At 53.9% G+C, this 20078-nt stretch overlaps 1 protein-coding gene across 10 annotated transcripts in view; it reads left to right on the forward strand.

The window, feature by feature from the left end:
- Positions 1–20078, forward strand: part of SPTAN1 (spectrin alpha, non-erythrocytic 1) — a 58330-nt gene that overhangs the window by 37530 nt on the left and 722 nt on the right. For 4 of the 10 annotated variants that reach the window (XM_070799365.1, XM_070799363.1, XM_070799366.1 and 1 more), the window contains 26 exons: positions 426–525; positions 650–847; positions 951–1097; positions 2490–2593; positions 2699–2861; positions 3257–3271; positions 4876–5007; positions 5261–5398; positions 6243–6347; positions 7657–7865; positions 8864–8984; positions 9169–9290; positions 9626–9758; positions 11378–11476; positions 13061–13220; positions 13834–13910; positions 14491–14700; positions 15071–15367; positions 15871–15983; positions 16322–16339; positions 17443–17505; positions 18728–18782; positions 19207–19403; positions 19498–19551; positions 19636–19782; positions 19870–20017. In XM_070799365.1, the coding sequence (XP_070655466.1) occupies positions 426–525; positions 650–847; positions 951–1097; positions 2490–2593; positions 2699–2861; positions 3257–3271; positions 4876–5007; positions 5261–5398; positions 6243–6347; positions 7657–7865; positions 8864–8984; positions 9169–9290; positions 9626–9758; positions 11378–11476; positions 13061–13220; positions 13834–13910; positions 14491–14700; positions 15071–15367; positions 15871–15983; positions 16322–16339; positions 17443–17505; positions 18728–18782; positions 19207–19403; positions 19498–19551; positions 19636–19782; positions 19870–20017 (3325 nt within the window). The remainder of the gene's footprint in view (positions 1–425; positions 526–649; positions 848–950; positions 1098–2489; positions 2594–2698; positions 2862–3256; positions 3272–4875; positions 5008–5260; positions 5399–6242; positions 6348–7656; positions 7866–8863; positions 8985–9168; positions 9291–9625; positions 9759–11377; positions 11477–13060; positions 13221–13833; positions 13911–14490; positions 14701–15070; positions 15368–15870; positions 15984–16321; positions 16340–17442; positions 17506–18727; positions 18783–19206; positions 19404–19497; positions 19552–19635; positions 19783–19869; positions 20018–20078) is intronic. The other 6 variants (XM_019970958.2, XM_019970964.2, XM_019970960.2 and 3 more) reach the window with 4 other exon arrangements.

Raw genomic sequence — 20078 nt, forward strand, 5'->3', positions numbered from 1 at the left:
GAGATCCTGAGATCTTATATACCTGTTTGTTCTTTCTGTGAGGACTTCTTGATTTTTTAAAGTTATTAATTCAGTAAGACAAGAGGCTTTGGAATAATTTACTCAGAGCTCTGCTGCTGCTGCTGCTGCTAAGTCGCTTTAGTCATGTCCGACTCTGCGACCCCATAGACGGCAGCCCACCAGGCTCCCCCGTCCCTGGGATTCTCCAGGCAAGAACACTGGAGTGCGTTGCCATTTCCTTCCCCAATGCATGAAAGTGAAAGTGAAGTCGCTCAGTCATGTCCAACTCAGAGCTCTAGCCTGATTCAATAGGTTAATCCCAAATAACTTTCTGAGACAAGACTTAGGAGTCCTCTCTTTTCCTGGGCAGAAGGCCCGCTTGCCAGGGAATGTAATAGCCATTCCTCTGTGGCTCTGGTTTCCAGGGACCTCATGTCTTGGATCAATGGAATCCGAGGTCTGGTGTCCTCAGACGAGCTAGCCAAGGATGTCACCGGAGCTGAGGCCCTGCTGGAGCGACACCAGGTGGGTCGGCCTGCTGAGCAACGCATACATGGTGACCCTGCCAGGCCAGGAGGACTTTAGTGGTTGATGTGAGAGTGGGCAGCTCCTCCTGCCAGTTACCTAATCCCTTCCCTCCTCTTGGCAGGAACACCGGACAGAAATTGATGCCAGAGCTGGCACTTTCCAGGCATTCGAGCAGTTTGGGCAGCAGCTGTTGGCTCATGGGCACTACGCCAGCCCCGAGATCAAGGAGAAGCTCGATGTTCTAGACCAGGAGCGTGCAGACCTTGAGAAGGCCTGGGTCCAGCGCAGGATGATGCTGGATCAGTGCCTTGAATTGCAGGTACCTGCTCTGGATGGTAGCTTCCTGTTTGCCACAGGATTTCAGACCAGGTGTTTTGTGCCAGAGGCTCCTTGTCTCCTCACATCCCTCTCCCCTTCTTTAGCTGTTCCATCGGGATTGCGAGCAGGCCGAGAACTGGATGGCTGCCCGAGAGGCCTTTCTGAACACAGAAGACAAAGGGGACTCACTAGACAGTGTGGAGGCTCTGATCAAAAAACACGAGGACTTTGATAAAGCAATTAATGTCCAGGTAGGGGCTTCCCCAGTGGCTCGGCGGTAAAGAATCCACCTGCTGTGCAGGAGACTGGTTTGACCCCTGGGTCAGGAAGATCCTCCAGAGGAGGAAGTGGCAACCCACTGCAGTATTCTTGTCTGGAAAATTCCCACAGACAGAGGGGTCTGGTGGGCTACAGTCCATGGGGTCATAAAGAGTCAGACACAACTAAGCAACTAGACAACAGCAAGAAGGCCTTTGCACCTTAGATCCTGTAGCTGGGTTTTCCCAGATTGATGTCTTCTGTCTCTGTTGGCGTGTTCTCTTTGCCTGCTGTCAGTGATTAGAACCAAAGATAGCTTCTGTTTGCTTAACTCGGCTGGAGAGCTTTGGCAACTTCCTCGAATTAGAATACTTGGTGGTGGGAATTCCCTGGTGGCGCAGTGGATAGAAATCTGCCTGTGAATGCAGGGGACGTGGGTTCACTCCCTGGTCTGGAAGATTCTTCACGCCGTGGGGCAGCTAAGCCCACGAGTTGTAGTTACTGAGCCTATGGCCTATGTGCCACAGCTGCTGAAGCCCGAGCGCCTAGAGTCTTGTGCTCCGCAACAAGAGAAGTGACTGCAGTGAGAATCCCACACACAACTAGAGAAAACCCACGTGCAGCAGCAGAGACCCCGCACAGCCAGAAGAAACACATGAATAAAGCACTTGGTGGTGACTGCACAGGAAGCAGTGTAGTCCCCACTGGGTCTAGTGAAACCTGTGCAGTCTAGAAAAAGTGACATACGTAAATAGTTTTTTTAAACTTTGTATATAAATTCTGGCATTTTAAAGATTTTGAGAACAGATGCCACAGGGGAAATTTTTTATAGTGAAAGGGAAGAAAAACAAATTTGTGGGTAGGTAAGTGCATATATGAAGAGGAACCAGAAAGTTACAAAAGTCTTTGGCTTGTAAACCGTTTTGTTGAAAATCTGATGATCTTTTTCTGTGAAGCCTAAATTTTTTTGGCCACTCCTTGAGTCATGTAGGATCTTAGTTCCTCTACCAGGGGTTGAACCTGTGCCCTCTGCATTGGAAACATAGAGTCTTAACCATGGGACCGCCCAGGAATTAATTCCCTGTGAAGCCCAATTTCCCTTTTCCAGTGGACTACGTCTCATAGGTGATGAAGCCTAGTTCATTTGTGATGTCTGCTGGTGTTCAAACCCCGGCCCCACCCCAGCATGACCTGGCACCTTCTTGAGTTAAACTCTACTCTAATAATGATTGAAATCAAGCTTTCCTCTGGCTTTTTACACTGTTGCTTCTAAAGTGTCGGTGTATTCTGATCCCGTCACCAGCTAGTCACCCAAAATAACCGTTCTCTTCTCGGACCTGCAGTCGTCTTGCCCGCCCTGACCTTACGATTCTCTTTGCCGACAGGAGGAGAAGATTGCTGCCCTGCAGTCCTTTGCTGACCAGCTCATCGCTGGTGGCCACTACGCCAAAGGCGACATCTCCAGCCGGCGCAATGAGGTTCTGGACAGGTGGGTGGTCGGTGCAGCTGACGGGTCCTGCTGCACTTGTGTGAGAGCCCCGGCCTGACTACCTCCTTGGGGTGCTCACTTTTGCTCTCGGTTCCACCTTCTCAGGTGGCGCCGTCTAAAAGCTCAGATGATTGAGAAGAGGTCAAAGCTGGGAGAGTCACAGACCCTCCAGCAGTTCAGCCGGGATGTAGACGAGATTGAAGCTTGGATCAGTGAAAAATTACAGACTGCAAGTGATGAGTCATATAAGGACCCCACCAACATCCAGGTGAGCTGAACCCACGAGGTGTGTGTCTCCGAAGTAGCCTGTGCTCCTGAGTAGCTCTTGCTAAAAATAAGGCATCTTTAGAAGGGAGAGTTATCTCTAGGTACCTCCTTCTACCCACAGTAATGCCAAGAAAATTGTTTTAGTAAGTGAACCGGTGGGAAGACCTCCCCTAAATGATGAGAGCCAGTTAAGAAGCTGCTTCCGTCACTTGACGCTGCTGAGGCTGTGCCTGCGTTAGAGCTATAGAAAAGGCCCCCTTAAAACTGCTGTTTCCAAATGCTGGCCTTCCCAGGGGAAGTATGACAGTTTCTGTTGAATAGGTGATATTGCATATTCACATCAGTGTACTGAACTCTTGTGTACTGAACTCTTGTTATTTTAATCTGTTTTTGTAGCTTTCCAAGCTGCTGGTAAGTTTTATGTTTTCTTAAAGAGTTTTAGTTAAATGAGCTCCATTGTCTGTGCTCTTGTGTATAGATTCTCATAATCATGGTCACAGTCTGCTGGTGTCTTCTTCATCCGTGCTTTTCGTTTCTAATCATCCATCACACTCCATCCAAGTGTCCCTGTGGGATGTGGCTTTCTCTGTTGTAATTAGCCTGAGCCCTTCCCTTTCTCCTCCCTCCCCACGCCCGGCTCATCACTTAGGCAGGTTCTGTACAGTGTTTGATTTGGGGGGCAGCAGTGAACTGCTTTCTTTCCAAAGATGCACTGTTTTAAAACAAAATTACTTTTCTCTAAGTTTGGGCTCTTCTTGGCGTGGACTCAGGGCTCTCGGTGGATGGGGGCAGAGCCAGCTAGGAGAGTTTCGTTGCCCGTGTGACCTTTTGTCCAGAAGTGCTGGTCACTGGAGAGGGACAGCGAGAGGTCCACAAAGTAGCAGGTGATAACGCTTCTAAGTCTCCGAGAAGCCTGGTTTGAGAGCTTAAGATCAGAGTGGACATCACCAAAGGGGCAGCGAAAGACTTTATAGTCAAAATGTAGCTTAGAAGTGGCTTAAATGGATGGGAATTGAGCCGAATAGCAATCAGGAAAAGAGGGGACCTGGGCTCTTGTTAGGGTATGTGGGCATCTGAGACCTTTTTTGTTCTGTAGTTGGGCTTGAGTGTTAGTAGTATGTGGCCAGGATGCTTTATGTTGGCACTGCATTTCACCAGCCACGTGCCTCCATCTTCTGACAGTTGCTGCCCCTGAAATGAAACATGTGATGCAGAATCCTTCCCCAGTTGCACTGCTTTTTTCCTTTTATTTTTCCCTGGATGTCATCCTCGCCCGAGGCCCTGCGTTTCTCACCCAGAGCGTCCCACAGCTGTGTCCTTTCGGTTGTCTCCTGTGGTGCCCCTGCAGCTTGTATCTCGGCAGGGTTTTAAGTTCCCTGTCAGGCCCCTGCCCCTCAGATGCCCATCGTTCTTCCAGCCCTCTTTTCTAGCAAAATGAAGCTCTTACCTACAGTCAAGCCTGGATTTTGATAAATCCAGGAGTTTTGAATGATGACCACTGCCGAAGGAGAAGCTGGGAAAGCCCAGTTCTGCGGCAGCTTCAGGGTTCTCTCTGGATGGTGGGGCAGGCTCACCCTCGTATGCCTGGTGTCATGGGGACTGCCACCCTAGGTGATGAGAGGCCAGATGTGTTATTCCCTAGAGCTTCTGTCCCTAGGGAGGAAGCCGTGCGTAGAAATTGATGCACAGGTAGATTGAGAACTACAATTGGCCATTGCCACTTCCTGCAAAAGTGTTGGAAAGCGTTTGCTTGTAGAATTTCACTCTGATTCAGGAGTTGAGTGAGCTCACCTGCTCCTGAGCTGGTGCCTTCGCTCTCTCTGAACTCCCACCAGACTGACTCCAGAAGCGTTTCTCACAGATTCTGTGACTGCCTCTAGAAAAGCGTTGCTGCCTGCCCCTAGTTCTCTAAGTTCGCTACCACTCCTTTCTGAGAACCCCTTATTCCTGAAGACACTGCCTCACAGGACCTGGTTTTGAAAGCCAGTGGGGGGGGTTTGTTTTGGTGTTTTCAGAGCAAGCATCAGAAGCACCAGGCCTTCGAGGCAGAACTGCACGCCAATGCGGACCGGATCCGCGGGGTCATCGACATGGGCAACTCCCTCATTGACCGCGGGGCCTGCGCCGGCAGCGAGGATGCCGTCAAGGTATGGGCCCCAGCTCCCCTCCTCCTGGCCGGGAAAGAAGAGGCGCTGGACTTCACTGTCAGCATTAGAGTCTGCTTGATGGTGACTCTGAAACTCAGTCTTAGGAAAGTATCCAGGTTTCAGTCTGCGCTGCTGATGGTGCTAGCGAGAGCAGCGCCTGTAAGCCTCTTCATCAACCTCGCTGAGGAGGGCTTCCCAACAGGGCGCTGGCTGTGGGGCTGCCTGTCTCTGACGACTTGCTTCTCTCGCCTAGGCCCGGCTGGCCGCCTTAGCTGACCAGTGGCAGTTCCTGGTGCAGAAGTCGGCTGAGAAGAGCCAGAAGCTGAAAGAAGCCAACAAGCAGCAGAACTTCAACACTGGCATCAAGGACTTCGACTTCTGGCTCTCTGAGGTGACACCAGGCTCTCTCCCACCAGGGGGGGTCTGAGGTGACGCTGCGGCTCCCTTCCCCCCAGGGGCTTCTGTGAACAGGCAGGGCTCTCGCCGACATCCCCTTTAATAGGAATCTTCCTTGTCAGGTGTGAGCTGTGTGCTCCGGCGGGTTTCTAAGCAGAGGGAGGGAACGTGTAGAGAAGAGAGAGCTTATCTGTGTGAGATGTAGATCTGGATCACTTGTCTCCGCAAAGAATGCGAATAGGAGGAGGTGGTAGGGTTTGTGTGCAGGCCGCTCCCCCAAGCCTGCGCCCAGGTGGAAATAGGACAGTGAAGGGCCAGGAAGCTGGAGTTAGTCATAGTCTCTATAGACAGTGTAGAGAGTATAGAAAGCCTAAAGAGAAAATTTTAGAGACCACTGTTCTATATACATCTGGTCCACACTTATTTCCAGGAGTTTTTGTGTAGCCGTGGCTCTGTGTGTATTTGAGCCCATGAGTAATTTATCGTTGGTATGTATTGGTAGTGTTATTTCAAGTCATGAAAAACTCTTTGTGAACGTTTGAATAACTGCCTCAGACCATCACGGAGTGAGGGCATAATTAAAGTGTTCCAATGCCGTTCCTGTGCTGTCAGGCACACCGATGCTTTCTGCCCAAGGGAGGTTCCCCCTAGGAAAGTGGGGCTGCTGTGTGTTCCACCACTATGCCCCAGTGAAGGCAGCTGGCGTGTTCACACTCACGGGCCCTTGAGTCTGTGCCTGACAGGGAAGGCGTGGGCAGTGGGGCTGGTCACACCAAGTCAGAGCAGCAGCGGGTGGACAGACGTTTGTAGCCAACAGTGATCTCCCCTTTGACTCCCAGGTGGAAGCCCTGCTGGCCTCTGAGGATTATGGCAAAGACCTGGCTTCTGTGAACAACTTGCTAAAAAAACATCAGCTGCTGGAGGCAGATATCTCTGCCCACGAGGTGAGCAGAGTGGTGCCCAGGCAACGGTCTGGGGTATTATACATGCAAAAGTGAGAAATTATGCATAAGATATGTTACTTACATTAACTTGTGATGGGTTTATTTTAACCGGGTTAATACAGTTTTTCAGTTATCTTACTTTGCTACAATTCATAGACCTTATTTGGCCTCACAGTTTTTGTATGCATTCAGTTTTGTTTCTGTGAGTATATGCACATAGTTCCACGCAGTCGTATTAAGTGTGTGGATCTGCGTCACTACCACCAAATTCAAGATACAGACCCTGTTCTGGGAGTGCGAAGGCCCCCGGCACCTGCTGCTCTGCTCGCCGTCTCTAGTTCGTCATTAGAGAGTGTCATGTAAATGAAAACACACAGTAGGCAACGTGCTGAGATTTTTTTGACTTAAACATTTTTTTAAATGTAACCATTCGTTTAATTTTTAATGGCAAATGTTGACATGTAAAATCTGTATAAACTGTCCTACGAGCTGTCAGAAGTAGTTTAGAGTATAAAATGGCTCTGAGACTCAGGGATGAACATTGCTGTCCTTCCCCGAATGCACCAGGTCCTTTAGAGTCAGTCTCAAGGGGGAAAAGGTCTTCAGGTGTCTGAAAGTTGTCAGGCTCCTGGAGGTGGATGCCAATTGTCCAGAATTCTAATTTTCTCAGGAAAGTTTGAATTTTATCATTAGCAATAAACTCAGTTTTCTTTAAAGTGACAGGTTCACTTTATTCATCCGCGATAAAGTATTTGTCACTCCCAAAGTTAAGAATGACCATAGTTTATTGGCCGTTCTTCCGAGTGAAAATGATGGTCTGTGAAAGAAGTGGCCAGTTCAGCTCGGAACGTGCTTCTCCTTTGGACAGTCATGGACTTCAGCACCCACAGAAGTACTTTGTGTGGGTTCCCCATTTTATCAGATAGGATATGAAAATGACACGTACTCAAAGATGGATATGTAATAAAATTAACAACTTGGCTTCTTGTTTAAGGATGTGCTTAAGTGAAAGAGCGGTTTTTGCTGAAAAGTGGTAGCAGTGAAGAATCAGATTTCTGCTCATAGTTTGCCACTGACTTGAGCAGTGGCACCTCCGCTGTGGGTTTTGCACCATGAGTGCAAATGTTCATGCAGTAAAAGAGAAGAAAAAGGCAGATGTTTTTGTATTGTTGTGAAAATAGTTTTGATCTCTTAGAGCCCCAGGGGTCCACACCCCTAAACCAGCCCCTCAGTGAAGAAGTTCTGATTCACAAGCAAATGCTCTTGGGAGACCCAGATTTCTGACCCTCTGCCGTGTCCCTGGCCCCAGGACCGCCTGAAGGACCTCAACAGCCAGGCGGACAGCCTGATGACCAGCAGCGCCTTCGACACCTCCCAGGTGAAGGACAAGCGGGACGCCATCAACGGCCGTTTCCAGAAGATCAAGAGCATGGCCGCCTCGAGGCGAGCTAGGCTGAATGAGTCCCACCGCCTGCACCAGTTTTTCCGGGACATGGATGATGAGGAGTCCTGGATCAAGTACGTGCTCCCGCTCGGCGTCCCCAGAGCCTTAGGAACCCTGGGGTTCATTCTCTCCTGGACCCTGGTGGCGAGGCGGACATGGGTCAGATTCCGGGCCCAGCTCAGCCCAGCCTTGCCGCACGCCTGTGGTGGGACGTCTCTGCTTCCCCTCCTGGTGTCTGGTGACTGGTAACGTTAGTGAGGTCCACCTGGGGAAGACTGCTGCTTGGGGTAAGGGAAATTTGCTGTGGTTTGTTTTTATCATCCCGCCCCCAGAATTGTAGTGTACTTTTTTCAGATGAAAGAGCATGTAAACAGACCATTTTTAAGGACAGATTGTGATTGTTGATTGTCAGTCACTTTGTCATGTCCGACTCTTTGTGACGCCATGGACTGCAGCACACCAGGCATCCCTGTCCTTCACCAGCTTCTGGAGTTTGCTCAAACTCATGTCCATTGAGTTGGTGATGGCTTCCAGCCATCTCATTCTCTGCTACCCGATTCTCTTTTTGCCAAGATCCTCTCAATTCCTCACTTCCTTAAAAAGCTATTTATGGGACTTCCCTGGTAGTCGAGCAGTTAAGACTTGGCGTTTCCACTTCAGAGGGTACAGTTTTTATCCATGGTCCAGGATCGAAGATCCCATGTGCCACACAATGAGGCCAAAATTAAAAAAAAAAAAGAGTTGTTTAAAGAAAGCTGTTTCTAGTAGCATCATCACATGGCGCCACCTGGGGTAGGCGTATGTTTGATAAGGTGGGATTGATGGGGTGTCCGCAGTGGCTCCTCCTGTTCTCCTGCAGCCCTTGCAGAGCCGCGCACAGTGGGTGCTCCTTGAGGCGTGCGTGGACTCTGCATTGGGAAGTGGAGGCTTTGTTCCCTAGAAGAGTGGCGCAGACGCTCCTGAAGGGGTGGGTAGGCGCAGGAAGGAGACCGTGGGGTCTGTGAACGTCACAGCTCTGTGACCACGCAGCTCCAGTTGACACGGAGGCTGACTGCCTACCTGTGTTGTCCAGGGAAAAGAAGCTGCTGGTGAGCTCAGAGGACTACGGCCGTGACCTGACGGGCGTCCAGAACCTGAGGAAGAAGCACAAACGGCTGGAAGCAGAGCTGGCTGCCCACGAGCCGGCCATTCAGGTGAGGGGGCGCCTCCTGGCTGAATGGGCCTAGACAAGCTCGTCTTGCTAAGGTCTCTGCAGTGTTTACAGCCCCTCGTCCCAGAGAGCGGTGGGGAAAGTCTGAATCGGATTTTGAGACCCTTTCCTGGAAGCATGAAGGAGCAGGCGCGACCACTGTGAGTCTAATTGCTCTCGCCCGTCAGGGTGTCCTGGACACTGGAAAGAAGCTGTCTGATGACAACACCATCGGGAAGGAGGAGATTCAGCAGCGCCTGGCGCAGTTCGTGGAGCACTGGAAGGAGCTGAAGCAGCTGGCAGCTGCCCGGTGAGTGGGCTGGGGGCACAGTGGGTGGGGCTTGCTCAGGGCTCTGGGCCCTCCAGCCCTTCGGGACCTCTTCCTGGGGTGCACCGTGCCACAGCCACCTTGCTTCAGAAGCGTCTCTGACAGCCCCAGGCTGAGCTGGTCCCCTTCCGTGTAGTCCCGAGCTGGACCCCACATATGGTTCTAGAGCTTCCTGTTTCATCAGCACTGGCTGTTTCATGTTAGGAGGAGGAGAAGGGCTTGAATGAACCATTTACAACCCACACAGCACTCATGTTTTTAAGCGTCCAAGTTAGAGGAACTTATGGCTGATTTTTTTAACTATTCCCTGCAATTAGGGGCCAGCGGCTAGAAGAATCTTTGGAATATCAGCAGTTTGTAGCCAACGTGGAGGAGGAGGAAGCCTGGATCAATGAGAAGATGACCCTGGTGGCCAGTGAAGATTATGGAGACACTCTTGCTGCCATCCAGGTCAGAGACCGGGGCTGCTGCCCGCTGACCACCCTTTTCGCCTGCTTGCTCAGTGGCCATGCTTTTACCAGGAGAGCATTCAGAGCTGTCAGGCAAGGTCTCCTTGGCGACTCTCAGTCCTCAGGAGCCCGTGTCAGAGACTCTCGCCTTTGTGTAGACAGAATTGGGGTGATTCTGTCTGCCTCGACTCATGGGGTTCTTGGAAGGAACCCTGTTGTCAGCCCAGCAGTATCTCTGGTATCATCACCACAGGTTGCCGGGACCTCTTCAGTGTCCTGTGACTGCCTTAACAATTACCACAAGCTAGGTGGCTTTAAAAACTACAGGAGCTTGTTTTGTCTTAGTTTGGGGAGCCAGAGGTCCGGGATCAAGGTGTCAGTAGGGCCTGCTGTTCCACTTTGCTGCCTCCTCCAGCTCCGGGAGCTCGGCTTATAGCAGTGGAGCTCCGTCTCTGTCCTGCTCTCCCAGGGCTGCTGGTCTTCCTTCTGTGTTTTCCATGGCATTCTCTCTGGGTGTGTCCATATTCGGATTCCCCTCTTCTCATACACGTGGGACATCAGTCATACTGGATTAGGGCCACCCGGACACCCACGTCTTAAGTCAGTCGCATCTGCAAAGACCTTGTTTCCACATTCCTAGGTGCTGGGTTAGGACTTGGTATCTTGAACACACAGTTCAACCCACAACACACCTCCTCAGTACCTTGGTTAGCCATTGCTGTGGAACAACACTAAAGAGAGCAGTTTCTTCCCCGTGAATCTGAATTAATGGGCATTTTCTCAGCTGCTCTCCCTGGGACCGCTCACACAACTGCACTGAGGCAAAGGGTCACTGGGCTGAGAAGTCCGTGGTGACGTCATTCACGTGGCTCTGACTGGGACGTCTCAGTGGCCTCTCACTGTCCAACAAGGTTAGATCAGCTTCTGTGGGCGGCGGTAACAGAGGCCAAGGCAAGGCTGCAGGGGCTTTAAGGCCTGGCCTGTGGGACAGAGCAGCCTGGCTCCCCTCTTCGTAAGAGGAGTGGTACTTTGTAGTGAGTGTTCCTCCATCCGTGCCCCCAGTTGTGGAAGCAGAGTATGCATTCCCGATGGTTGAAGCGGCACCTGAGCCACGCTTCTGCCAGTGGGAATCCTCCCAGGTGGTCGGGGGATGCAGGTAGATGGGAGAAGCAGGCAGTGGTCTCCTGTCCTCTGCATTGCTGAGTTTCCTGAAAGCCGACACAAGGGGCACTGTCTCCAGTGCTTCAGCTGTGTGGAGGGAAAGACGAGACTTTGAAGGTCCCCAGGAGACATGCTTGAGTTAAATCTTAGGGCAGGCATCACTGTTCAGTTGGTACTTATCTGAAGGTTCCTCCGTGTCCATTCTGTGCTCTCCAGGGAACAGAAGGCCTGTGCTGGTTGACTGGCAAGAGCTTCACCTCTTCAGAAAGGCCTTCCCTGGTCCACCCACCTCTAGTCACGCTTAACACTTTATGATTTCCAGTTTATTCTGTATCCATTGTCGTCTTTGCCCCAGCTGACTGGGGTCCCTGTGAGGGCACCCCTAGTCCTGCTCCTCTGTAGTCCTGCCCACCACCTATGCCAGGCTCTCAGGAGTTGGCTTGGCTGCTTCCACTGCAGGGCTTGCTGAAGAAACACGAAGCCTTCGAGACGGACTTCACTGTCCACAAGGACCGAGTGAATGACGTCTGCACCAACGGCCAGGACCTGGTTAAGAAGGTGAGCCTGGTCTCTCTTCCCAATAGCAGTTGCATCCCTGTATTCCATGATTAACTGGATAGCCCTCCTTCTTTTTTTGTTAATATTTATTTATTTGGCTTTGCTGGGTTTCAGTGGCAGCGTACAGGCTCTTAGTTGCAGCATATGGGATCTAGTCCCCTGACCAGGGGGCCCCCTGCATTGGGAGCTTAGTCTTAGACACTGGACCACCAGGGAAATCCCCTCCTCTTCTGAAGTCAACAAGTAAAGCTGACTTTGCAGCACTTGAATTTTTCTGCCTTAATTAGGCAAAACAGTAGACTTGCTAGTCCTTTTGGGACACTGGCATTGCCATGGGGCTGCTCTTCTAGTTTCTTCTCCAGGAATTCAGCTCTTTATAGAGGTGGTAGAACACACAGGTCGTCACCCCTAAAGCCCCCACCAGAGATGGCCCCAGCTGACACCTCCGGGTCGGACCCACCCCCGCACCAGACACTCTCCTCATGCAGAGCCACCCACAAAGTTAAATGGCACCTGTTGGATTGGTATACATCGAGGGTAAAACCCGGCTGATCTCTCGGACATTGGACAAACGCATCTGTTAAAACTCAAGGTTCATTGCATTCAAACAGCCTTTTAGGGTGAAAGCAAAAAATAAGGGAGATATCTTGGACTTTCTCAGTAGCAGTGAAGTGAGGTCACTCCCAGGTTGAAATCCAGGCTAAATGCAGTGCCCTCAATCTGTCATGAGCTCCGCAAGACAGATGACTTCTACCAACTCTGATTTCCCATCACAAACATGTCATGAGTGAGTAAGATTGCTCATCACAGAATTTGCCCTGGCGATCAGATGAGAGGTTTGCTCCTGGTGTTGTGGTAACAGTGTAGTTAAAATCCATGTTTGCTGAGGAGCTTTACTTCTTGCCCTCATGGGCAGATAACCTGATAGAGGCTAATTTCAGATACAGACCAGTGTCCACAAAGACGAGGCACGTGCAGGACTCAGCACACTCGTGCGCCCGCGCCAGCATTCTCTGTCCTTTAAGCCTGTAAGATGGCGCTCTCCAGTGTTCTTTGATCTCCTGGCAAAGAGCCTGGTGCACGGTTGCCAACAACAGTCTTCATTTGCTCCCTGAGCTTCTTTTTAAATCTTATGCTGACTTAACAGTTTGTGTTTTCACATACAGTTCTAACCAAGACTGAATCAAAGTGATTGGAGCTTAATACATTTTAATATCCACAGTGTGAAAATATTGTTGTGAGACATTGTTTTTATGGGATACACATAGTAGCCAGTAAGTCATAATTATTTTGGCTTTTTCTCATTTTTTGGTATCAAAAATAATATGAGTGAGGACCTCATTGTGACCGAACATTTTATCACATCCGCATTATTACTTGCAGGAGTGGCACTGCTTAGTGCTCATCTCTGTAAGACTCTTACTCTGTGGTGTTCTCAGAAAAGCCTCCGCGCATCCTCGGGGCGGGGAGCAGAGGGGGCGCGGCCCATCTGAGGAGCTTCGAGCCTGCCGGGCAGCGCGGGGTGCAGATTGGGTCACCACGGCAGGGGCAGGACTGATGGCGGCTGCCTTCTCCGTGTCCTAGAACAATCACCATGAGGAGAACATCTCTTCCAAGATGAAGGGCTTGAACGGGAAAGTGTCAGACTTGGAGAAGGCTGCCTCCCAGAGGAAGGCCAAGCTCGACGAGAACTCGGCCTTCCTCCAGTTCAACTGGAAAGCCGATGTGGTGGAGTCCTGGATCGGTAAGCGTAGCCTCGGTGCTGCTGGAATCTCGTTCCCTCCTGAGCAAATGATCTTCTTCTGTGGAGAAGAAACCGGCGGGATGTGGGCATACCAGAGACCCTCTCCCCTGGGAAGACCACTAGTAACAGCAGGAGACAGGGTCCTGAGGCAGAGAGCCGGGCCTCAGCAATGCCCCGGGCCAGTGTGGGGGTTAACAAAACGAAGGTCCTGAGCGTCACAGCACAAGGGCAACACCAGCAGGACCAGCCTGCATCAGCACTGCCCCCTGAGCTACACGGGTCCAGAGTGTTTGTGGTCCACCCCCCTGGCAAGGGGACTGCGCTGATTTCAGGACCCACGTGACCCTGGTAATTGCTGTCTCATAAGTAGCAACTGAACCACATCCAGCACAGGCTGGAAGAGGGACCTCTTCATCAGGGACGTAGAGGAGGGGCCTGGATGCGGGAAGGAGCCAGCTCAGGTGTGTTCAGAGACTGCTGTCAGGAGTACTGGAATTTAAATGTAAGCAAGACAGTAGATGCCTGGGTGTTCTTGTCTTTTGGTTTGTTGTTGTTTTTAATTTATTTCTTAAATTGAGACAGGGTGGTTGATTACTCTTGCTTGGTTTTCCAGGTGAAAAGGAGAACAGCTTGAAGACAGATGATTATGGTCGAGATCTGTCTTCTGTCCAAACTCTCCTCACCAAACAGGTCAGTCACAGCTATTTGACTGATGATTGGATTTTACTCACATAGTATTCTCTGGTGAGTGAATGATGGTCAGCATGTTTTTTTTGACTGTGTTATGTTAGGCCCTGGGAATGACTGGTGAGAGCCTGGTCCTCAGGACGCTCTCAGACGAGGCCTCTGAGCTGCAGCCTGTTGGGTGCTAACAAGGCTGAGCACCGCAGGGTGTGGGCCTCACCCAAGCAGGGTCTGCCTTGGTTTCCAGCAGGTGAGGGTTGATCGGAGCATCTCCCCAGAGGAGACAACATCTAAGCTAGATCACGGTGGATGATTTGAGAATGGTCAAGGGAGGGCCAGGTGGGCATTCTTGGCAGAGGTAGTGGGGCGAGTCCGCCCTTGTGCATCAGCCCCAGGCTAAAAGCGGGGATGAGGAGGAGCTGCCACAGGACTTGTGGTCTGAGGAGATGCAGAAAAGTGGCCAGGTTTGACCCAGTGTCAGGGGAAGGTGGGGACTTGAGGCTGCCATCCCAGCCAGGGTGCTGGACAGAGCGCAGTCGTCTCTCTCGCCCCCATGCGGTCCCTGCCTTCTCACCCCTCCTTCCAGGAAACCTTCGATGCTGGCCTGCAGGCCTTCCAGCAGGAGGGCATCGCCAACATCACTGCCCTCAAAGATCAGCTGCTGGCCGCCAAGCACGTTCAGTCCAAGGCCATCGAGGCCCGCCATGCTGCCCTCATGAAGAGGTGGAGCCAGCTCCTGGCCAACTCGGCCACCCGGAAGAAGAAGCTGCTGGAGGCACAGAGTCACTTCCGCAAGGTAAGCGCGGCCCTGGCCAGCTATGCACACATGGACAGCAAATCCAGCTCTGCTCCGGGGCATGGGATCAACATAAACCAGCCAGGTGGGGCCCTTGTCTTCATGAGGTTGCTGCTCTGAAAGCGCCTGGGATGCTGAGCTTGCACATCCCAGAAAGGGGAACGTGGGAGAAAGGTGGAGGTCCCTTAGCAGTGGGAGAAGGGAGGCAGAGCGCCGAGCGAGCGAGTGAGCGAGCGAGCCCGATGCCCTGGGAACGAGCCCTGGCTTTCTGGGCCCCACACTGCCACCTGCCCATTCGCCCACCGAGGATGGTCCCTACGGCCCTGCACCATACCTGCAGCTGTGCTCACTCGGTCACCTCTGCCTTCAGGTGGAGGATCTCTTCCTGACCTTTGCCAAAAAGGCTTCAGCCTTCAACAGCTGGTTTGAAAACGCAGAGGAGGACTTAACCGACCCGGTGCGCTGCAACTCTCTGGAAGAGATCAAGGCCTTGAGAGAGGCCCACGACGCCTTCCGCTCCTCGTTGAGCTCGGCCCAGGCCGACTTCAACCAGCTGGCTGAGCTGGACCGCCAGATCAAGAGCTTCCGCGTGGCCTCCAACCCCTACACCTGGTTCACCATGGAGGCCCTGGAGGAGACCTGGAGAAACCTACAGAAGATCATCAAGGTGCTTCCCCACAGGAGGGCCAGGCCCTGGCAGGGAAGCCCTTCCTCCATGAGGAGCGAGCAGTCAGGGATGGAGGGCGATTTCCTTTACCACAAGTCACCGTGTGTGGGTCCCCTCGCCCCACCCCAGGTCTGTGGAGCTGCCGAATGCCTCCCAGACGCCTTCTGTGCTGTCTTTGGGCTGAGGTTAATAGCTCGTCCTCCCTGGCCCCCCAAGGGCGTGGATCTTGTGTCCACCTTCAGAAAACTTACTTCCTGTTTGTATCGGATGCTAAGACAAGCTGGCAGTTGCGGAGCCCGGGCCTGTCTGTGAAGGGGCGTGGTGACACACCTCTGCCTCCTTGTTCAGTCACTCAGCCGTGTCCAACTCTGTGACCCCATGGAGTGCAGCATGCCCAGCCTCTCTGTCCTTCATCGTCTCCCAGAGTTTGCTCGAACTCCTGCCCGTTGAGTTGATGATGCCATCCGACCATCTCATCCTCTGCTTGCCTCCTTGGTCCTCAGGAAAGGGAGCTGGAGCTGCAGAAGGAGCAGCGACGGCAGGAGGAGAATGACAAGCTGCGCCAGGAGTTCGCCCAGCATGCCAACGCCTTCCACCAGTGGATCCAGGAGACCAGGTGCGGCCCTACCGCTGGGAGCACGGTCCTGGGCTCCGGGTGCCCAGGCCCGGGGTCAGGAGCTTGGCCTGGTCTGGCTGCGGCCGGAGGGGTGGGCAGACTGAGGAGCATTGCCAGGAGACTGTTCCCGAGATGAGCCGCTGGTCCTGGATTGGGTGGGACTGAGCGTGGCCGCCCCGCACGGTGACGGTGACAGAGGTGCAGAGTCCAGTCGACGCGGTACTGATGATCTGGTTTTGTCTCTCTCTCTCTCTCTCTCGTGTCTGCCTCTGCCCCTTGCGATCGCTGCTGTCCGGACACCGCCCTGTCTTGTGGCTGCTTGGATCCCGCCTCCACAGAACGTACCTCCTCGATGGGTTAATATTGACTTCCTATTTCTGCGGGCTCGTGGTGTGGTGGTGTCTCCTGTGCTTGTCCCTCTGCCCTTCGTCCCATCGTGGCCTGGCTTGCAGAGGATCCCGGGATGGGCCTTCCCGTCCCGGGCGGGCTGCACGTTCCCCCGCCCCGCCCCCTCCTGGCACCCACACCCCCGCCCCTGATGGCCTGCAGTCCGGGAAGGGGAGCCACTCCCACGTTCCTTTCAGGTTCCAAAGGTTCCTTTAGGGAGAGATACTAGGCCAAAGGCCAGAGCTGGGAGAGTCCCCGTGCTCGTTCAGCTGTGGGGATTACCCTGGACTTTTCTGCCTTTTTGCCCCGTGCCTGATGGGACCATATTTAGTCCCATGGAGGTCACGGGATGAGACAGGACGACAGTGTTGAGGGGGCTCGGGCTGGCGTCCTAAGTCCCCCTGTGCACTGACCCCTGAGGGCTGAGGCTATCTTTTGCCTTCATAGGAAGCGTAAGGGCCCAGGGTTTCTAAGTGATGGGGGAGAGGGCTTGGGAGGAGCCCTGAGAGGCGTAGGGCTATCCTGCCCAGTCCTGGGGGGGGCGGCCTCTCCAGGCTGGGGCCTCTGCCCGGATCAGGCACGTTTGCATTGTCTCCCAGGACCATGGTGGCTTAGACTAGCGCTCCAGAGGCCCAGCAGGCAGGTCCATCAGGTGTTAGAGGAGGCAGCAGGAGGAGGTGCCCACTGATGAGCACCAGCTAAAGGCAGAGCAGGGGGGGATTTAGGGACCCCAGGTTCGGCTGGAGCTCGTGTGCTGCCCCGGTGTCCACTCTCCCCGCCCAGTGCCCGTGGCTGTGTCTGCTGGTCTTGGTCTTTGTGTCCACGAGGTGCCGTGCTCCCCTTACCGTGTGGCTCCTCCTGGCCCTGTCCCGTCTTGCTCGGTCCCCTCGTGACCTGCCTGCCTGCAAGGCCACCTGCCCTCCCAGGCTGACCACCGGTTCGGGTCCCTGCCGGGGCACCAGGTGGCCCTGCCTGTGCACTGCCAGCTTGGGCCTCGTGGGGTGTGTCTGTCTCGGTATGCTCTTGCCTCTCTTCCTTTGGTGTATTCATTTGGTTTCTTTTCTTTGAATAGCATAGCGTATCGTCGGGTCATTCGTGTCTATCAGTATGAAGTTGGGGATGATCTGTCTGGAAGGTTTTTCTCCTCTTATTTCTCTTCTTACCTCACTGTGGTTTTACCAATGCACTCTTGACTTCCCCAGGCGGCTCTGCTTTCTGACTAACCCACCGCCCGCGGCCGCGTGGGCAGGAGGGGTCTGTCCTCCCACTGCACCAGCACCCAGCCTCCTGCCCCCAGGTCCCGGGGGTGTGCTTTTCCCGGGGGGACATGGCGTGACTGTGAGTCTGACCTGCTGGGGTAGGAGGAAGCCTGGTGCCTTGCCTTGCTAGAGCACTTTGAACTTGGGGCAATTTCAGAGCTAACGCTGGCTCGCTGGGTGTTAAAAGGGTAGGTGGGGGCCATTGTGGGTACAGGGGAGGCCGGGCGAGACCCCATGAAGGACACGCACACAGTGTGACTCGTCCCTGCACGTGAGCTCGTTTGTCTTTGTTCACTGGTGGCCTCTGTGACCTCACACTGTTATGTCGGGAAGATAGAGGCTCCCCAGAGGCCCCTCGCTCTTCAGAACTTGGCCTTGGAAGGAGCCTCTGGCGCTGTGTCTCTAGATGACAGAACCTGAACCTGGGGTTTAGTCACAGTCACCCCTCCTTTGGGCAGAATGAGAACAGTTTTCAAAACCAATCTGGCCATGATCTCCTCGGCATCCCAGTTTCCATGTCGAGGGGCCCTGTGACCGCATCCCCGTTGCTGTCACTTCCCCTGGAGCGTGGGTCCCCTCCTCGGGGACCTAAGGAGACCCGGGGACCCCTGGGTGGCTGTCGGCTCGCCAGCCTCCCCTCCGCCCTCAGGCCTCCTGTCGGGGCGGGGCAGTGAGTGCAGGTGCCCTGCTCCCTGTGGCCGCAGCCCCACTCTGTCCCAGCGGAGCTTAAAGTCGGCTCCTCAGGTACCCTTCGAGGGCCCAGCTTGGCTCAGGCACCAGGTCACAGCCTGGCTGGGCCTGAGGAGCCAGCTGCCTGTGAAAGCGTCCTGGCCGGGGAGCAGAGAGCAGGCCGGGTGGGGTTCAGCCCGCCTCAGCTGCGGGTGAATGCCAGCTCGGGCCACAGCCTCCGAGCCCTGAAATTGGAGTAGCGGTACCTGCCCTCCCTGGCTCCCAGGGCTGCTAAGAAAAGATAGCCAATAGTAGATAGGTCTTGTTCCCTCAGTAAAAGGAATTTGAGAGTGCAGGTCCTTTAATCTGAGGAAAGTTAACTTCACACTCGCGATCAGGCCTCTTGCCTCATTGCGTGTCTGTGTTTAGGTCCTGCATGGTGGAAGAATCCGGGACCCTCGAATCACAGCTTGAAGCTACCAAAGTAAGTGCCCCTTCTGCCCACCCCTGCCAGCAGGCCTCTTTGGCTGCAGGTCAGGGACGAGGTGGGCTGCTTGGATGCCCCCCTTCTCCCTTGCCTTAAAGCAGCCCAGGACCGCTGTCACTTTAGAGGCTGCTGCCTGGAGCCCTGCTTGGACAGGAAGAGGCTCGTTGGGTCCTCAGTGTATCCTGTTGCCCTGGCAGGTCAACCCAATCAGTGCCTCTCACGCTGAAGCCTCTTACTTTGTTGAGGCTGTAGGGTTTTAGCCTCACCCCATCCCTCCTTTGCCCTTGCAGGCAGCCCTACAGGCCTCAGGCTGGGGTGCTGAGACTGAGGAGGGCTGTTAAGGAGGAGGCGTTTGAGCCCAGGGACCTAGGCAAGAACCCCTGAACCCCTGTCCCATGTGTCTTTGCCCTTCGCCCCACAGCGCAAACACCAGGAGATTCGAGCTATGAGAAGTCAGCTCAAGAAGATTGAAGACCTGGGGGCGGCCATGGAGGAAGCGCTGATCCTGGACAACAAGTACACGGAGCACAGCACCGTGGGCCTGGCCCAGCAGTGGGACCAGCTCGACCAGTTGGGCATGCGCATGCAGCACAACCTGGAGCAGCAGATCCAGGCCAGGTACCTGCGGCTACCCTGGGCGGGGGCCGGGGGACACAGGTCGCTAGCTGCCTGGGCTGGAGGACCCGGTCCCTAACCCTGTTCCTCCTTCCAGGAACACGACCGGAGTGACCGAGGAGGCCCTCAAAGAATTCAGCATGATGTTCAAGTGAGTATCCCCGCGCCCTCCCGGGTGGGGGAGGTGGGCTCAGCAGCAGGGCCTCTGAGCTGAGGCCTCGGCTTTCTGCCACAGACACTTCGACAAGGACAAGTCCGGCCGGCTGAACCACCAGGAGTTCAAATCCTGTCTGCGCTCCCTGGGCTATGACCTGCCCATGGTGGAGGAAGGGGAGCCCGACCCTGAGTTCGAGGCCATCCTGGACACTGTGGATCCTAACAGGTGAGTGTGAGGGAAGGAGCAGAAGTGGCTCTGCCCAAGGCTCCTGCTGCACCCTCCCTACTCACTACATCTTGCCCCCCACCCCAGGGACGGCCACGTCTCCCTGCAAGAGTACATGGCCTTTATGATCAGCCGTGAGACCGAGAACGTCAAGTCCAGCGAGGAGATTGAGAGCGCCTTCCGGGCCCTGAGCTCTGAAGGGAAGCCTTATGTGACCAAGGAGGAGCTGTACCAGGTCTGGAGCTGCTTCTGGGGCCGGGGGTGGGTGTGTCCTTTGAAAGGCAAAAGCCCAGGCA

The sequence above is a fragment of the Bos indicus genome, chromosome 11, assembly GCF_029378745.1.
Source record: "Bos indicus isolate NIAB-ARS_2022 breed Sahiwal x Tharparkar chromosome 11, NIAB-ARS_B.indTharparkar_mat_pri_1.0, whole genome shotgun sequence".
In the NCBI taxonomy this organism is placed as follows: domain Eukaryota; kingdom Metazoa; phylum Chordata; class Mammalia; order Artiodactyla; family Bovidae; genus Bos; species Bos indicus.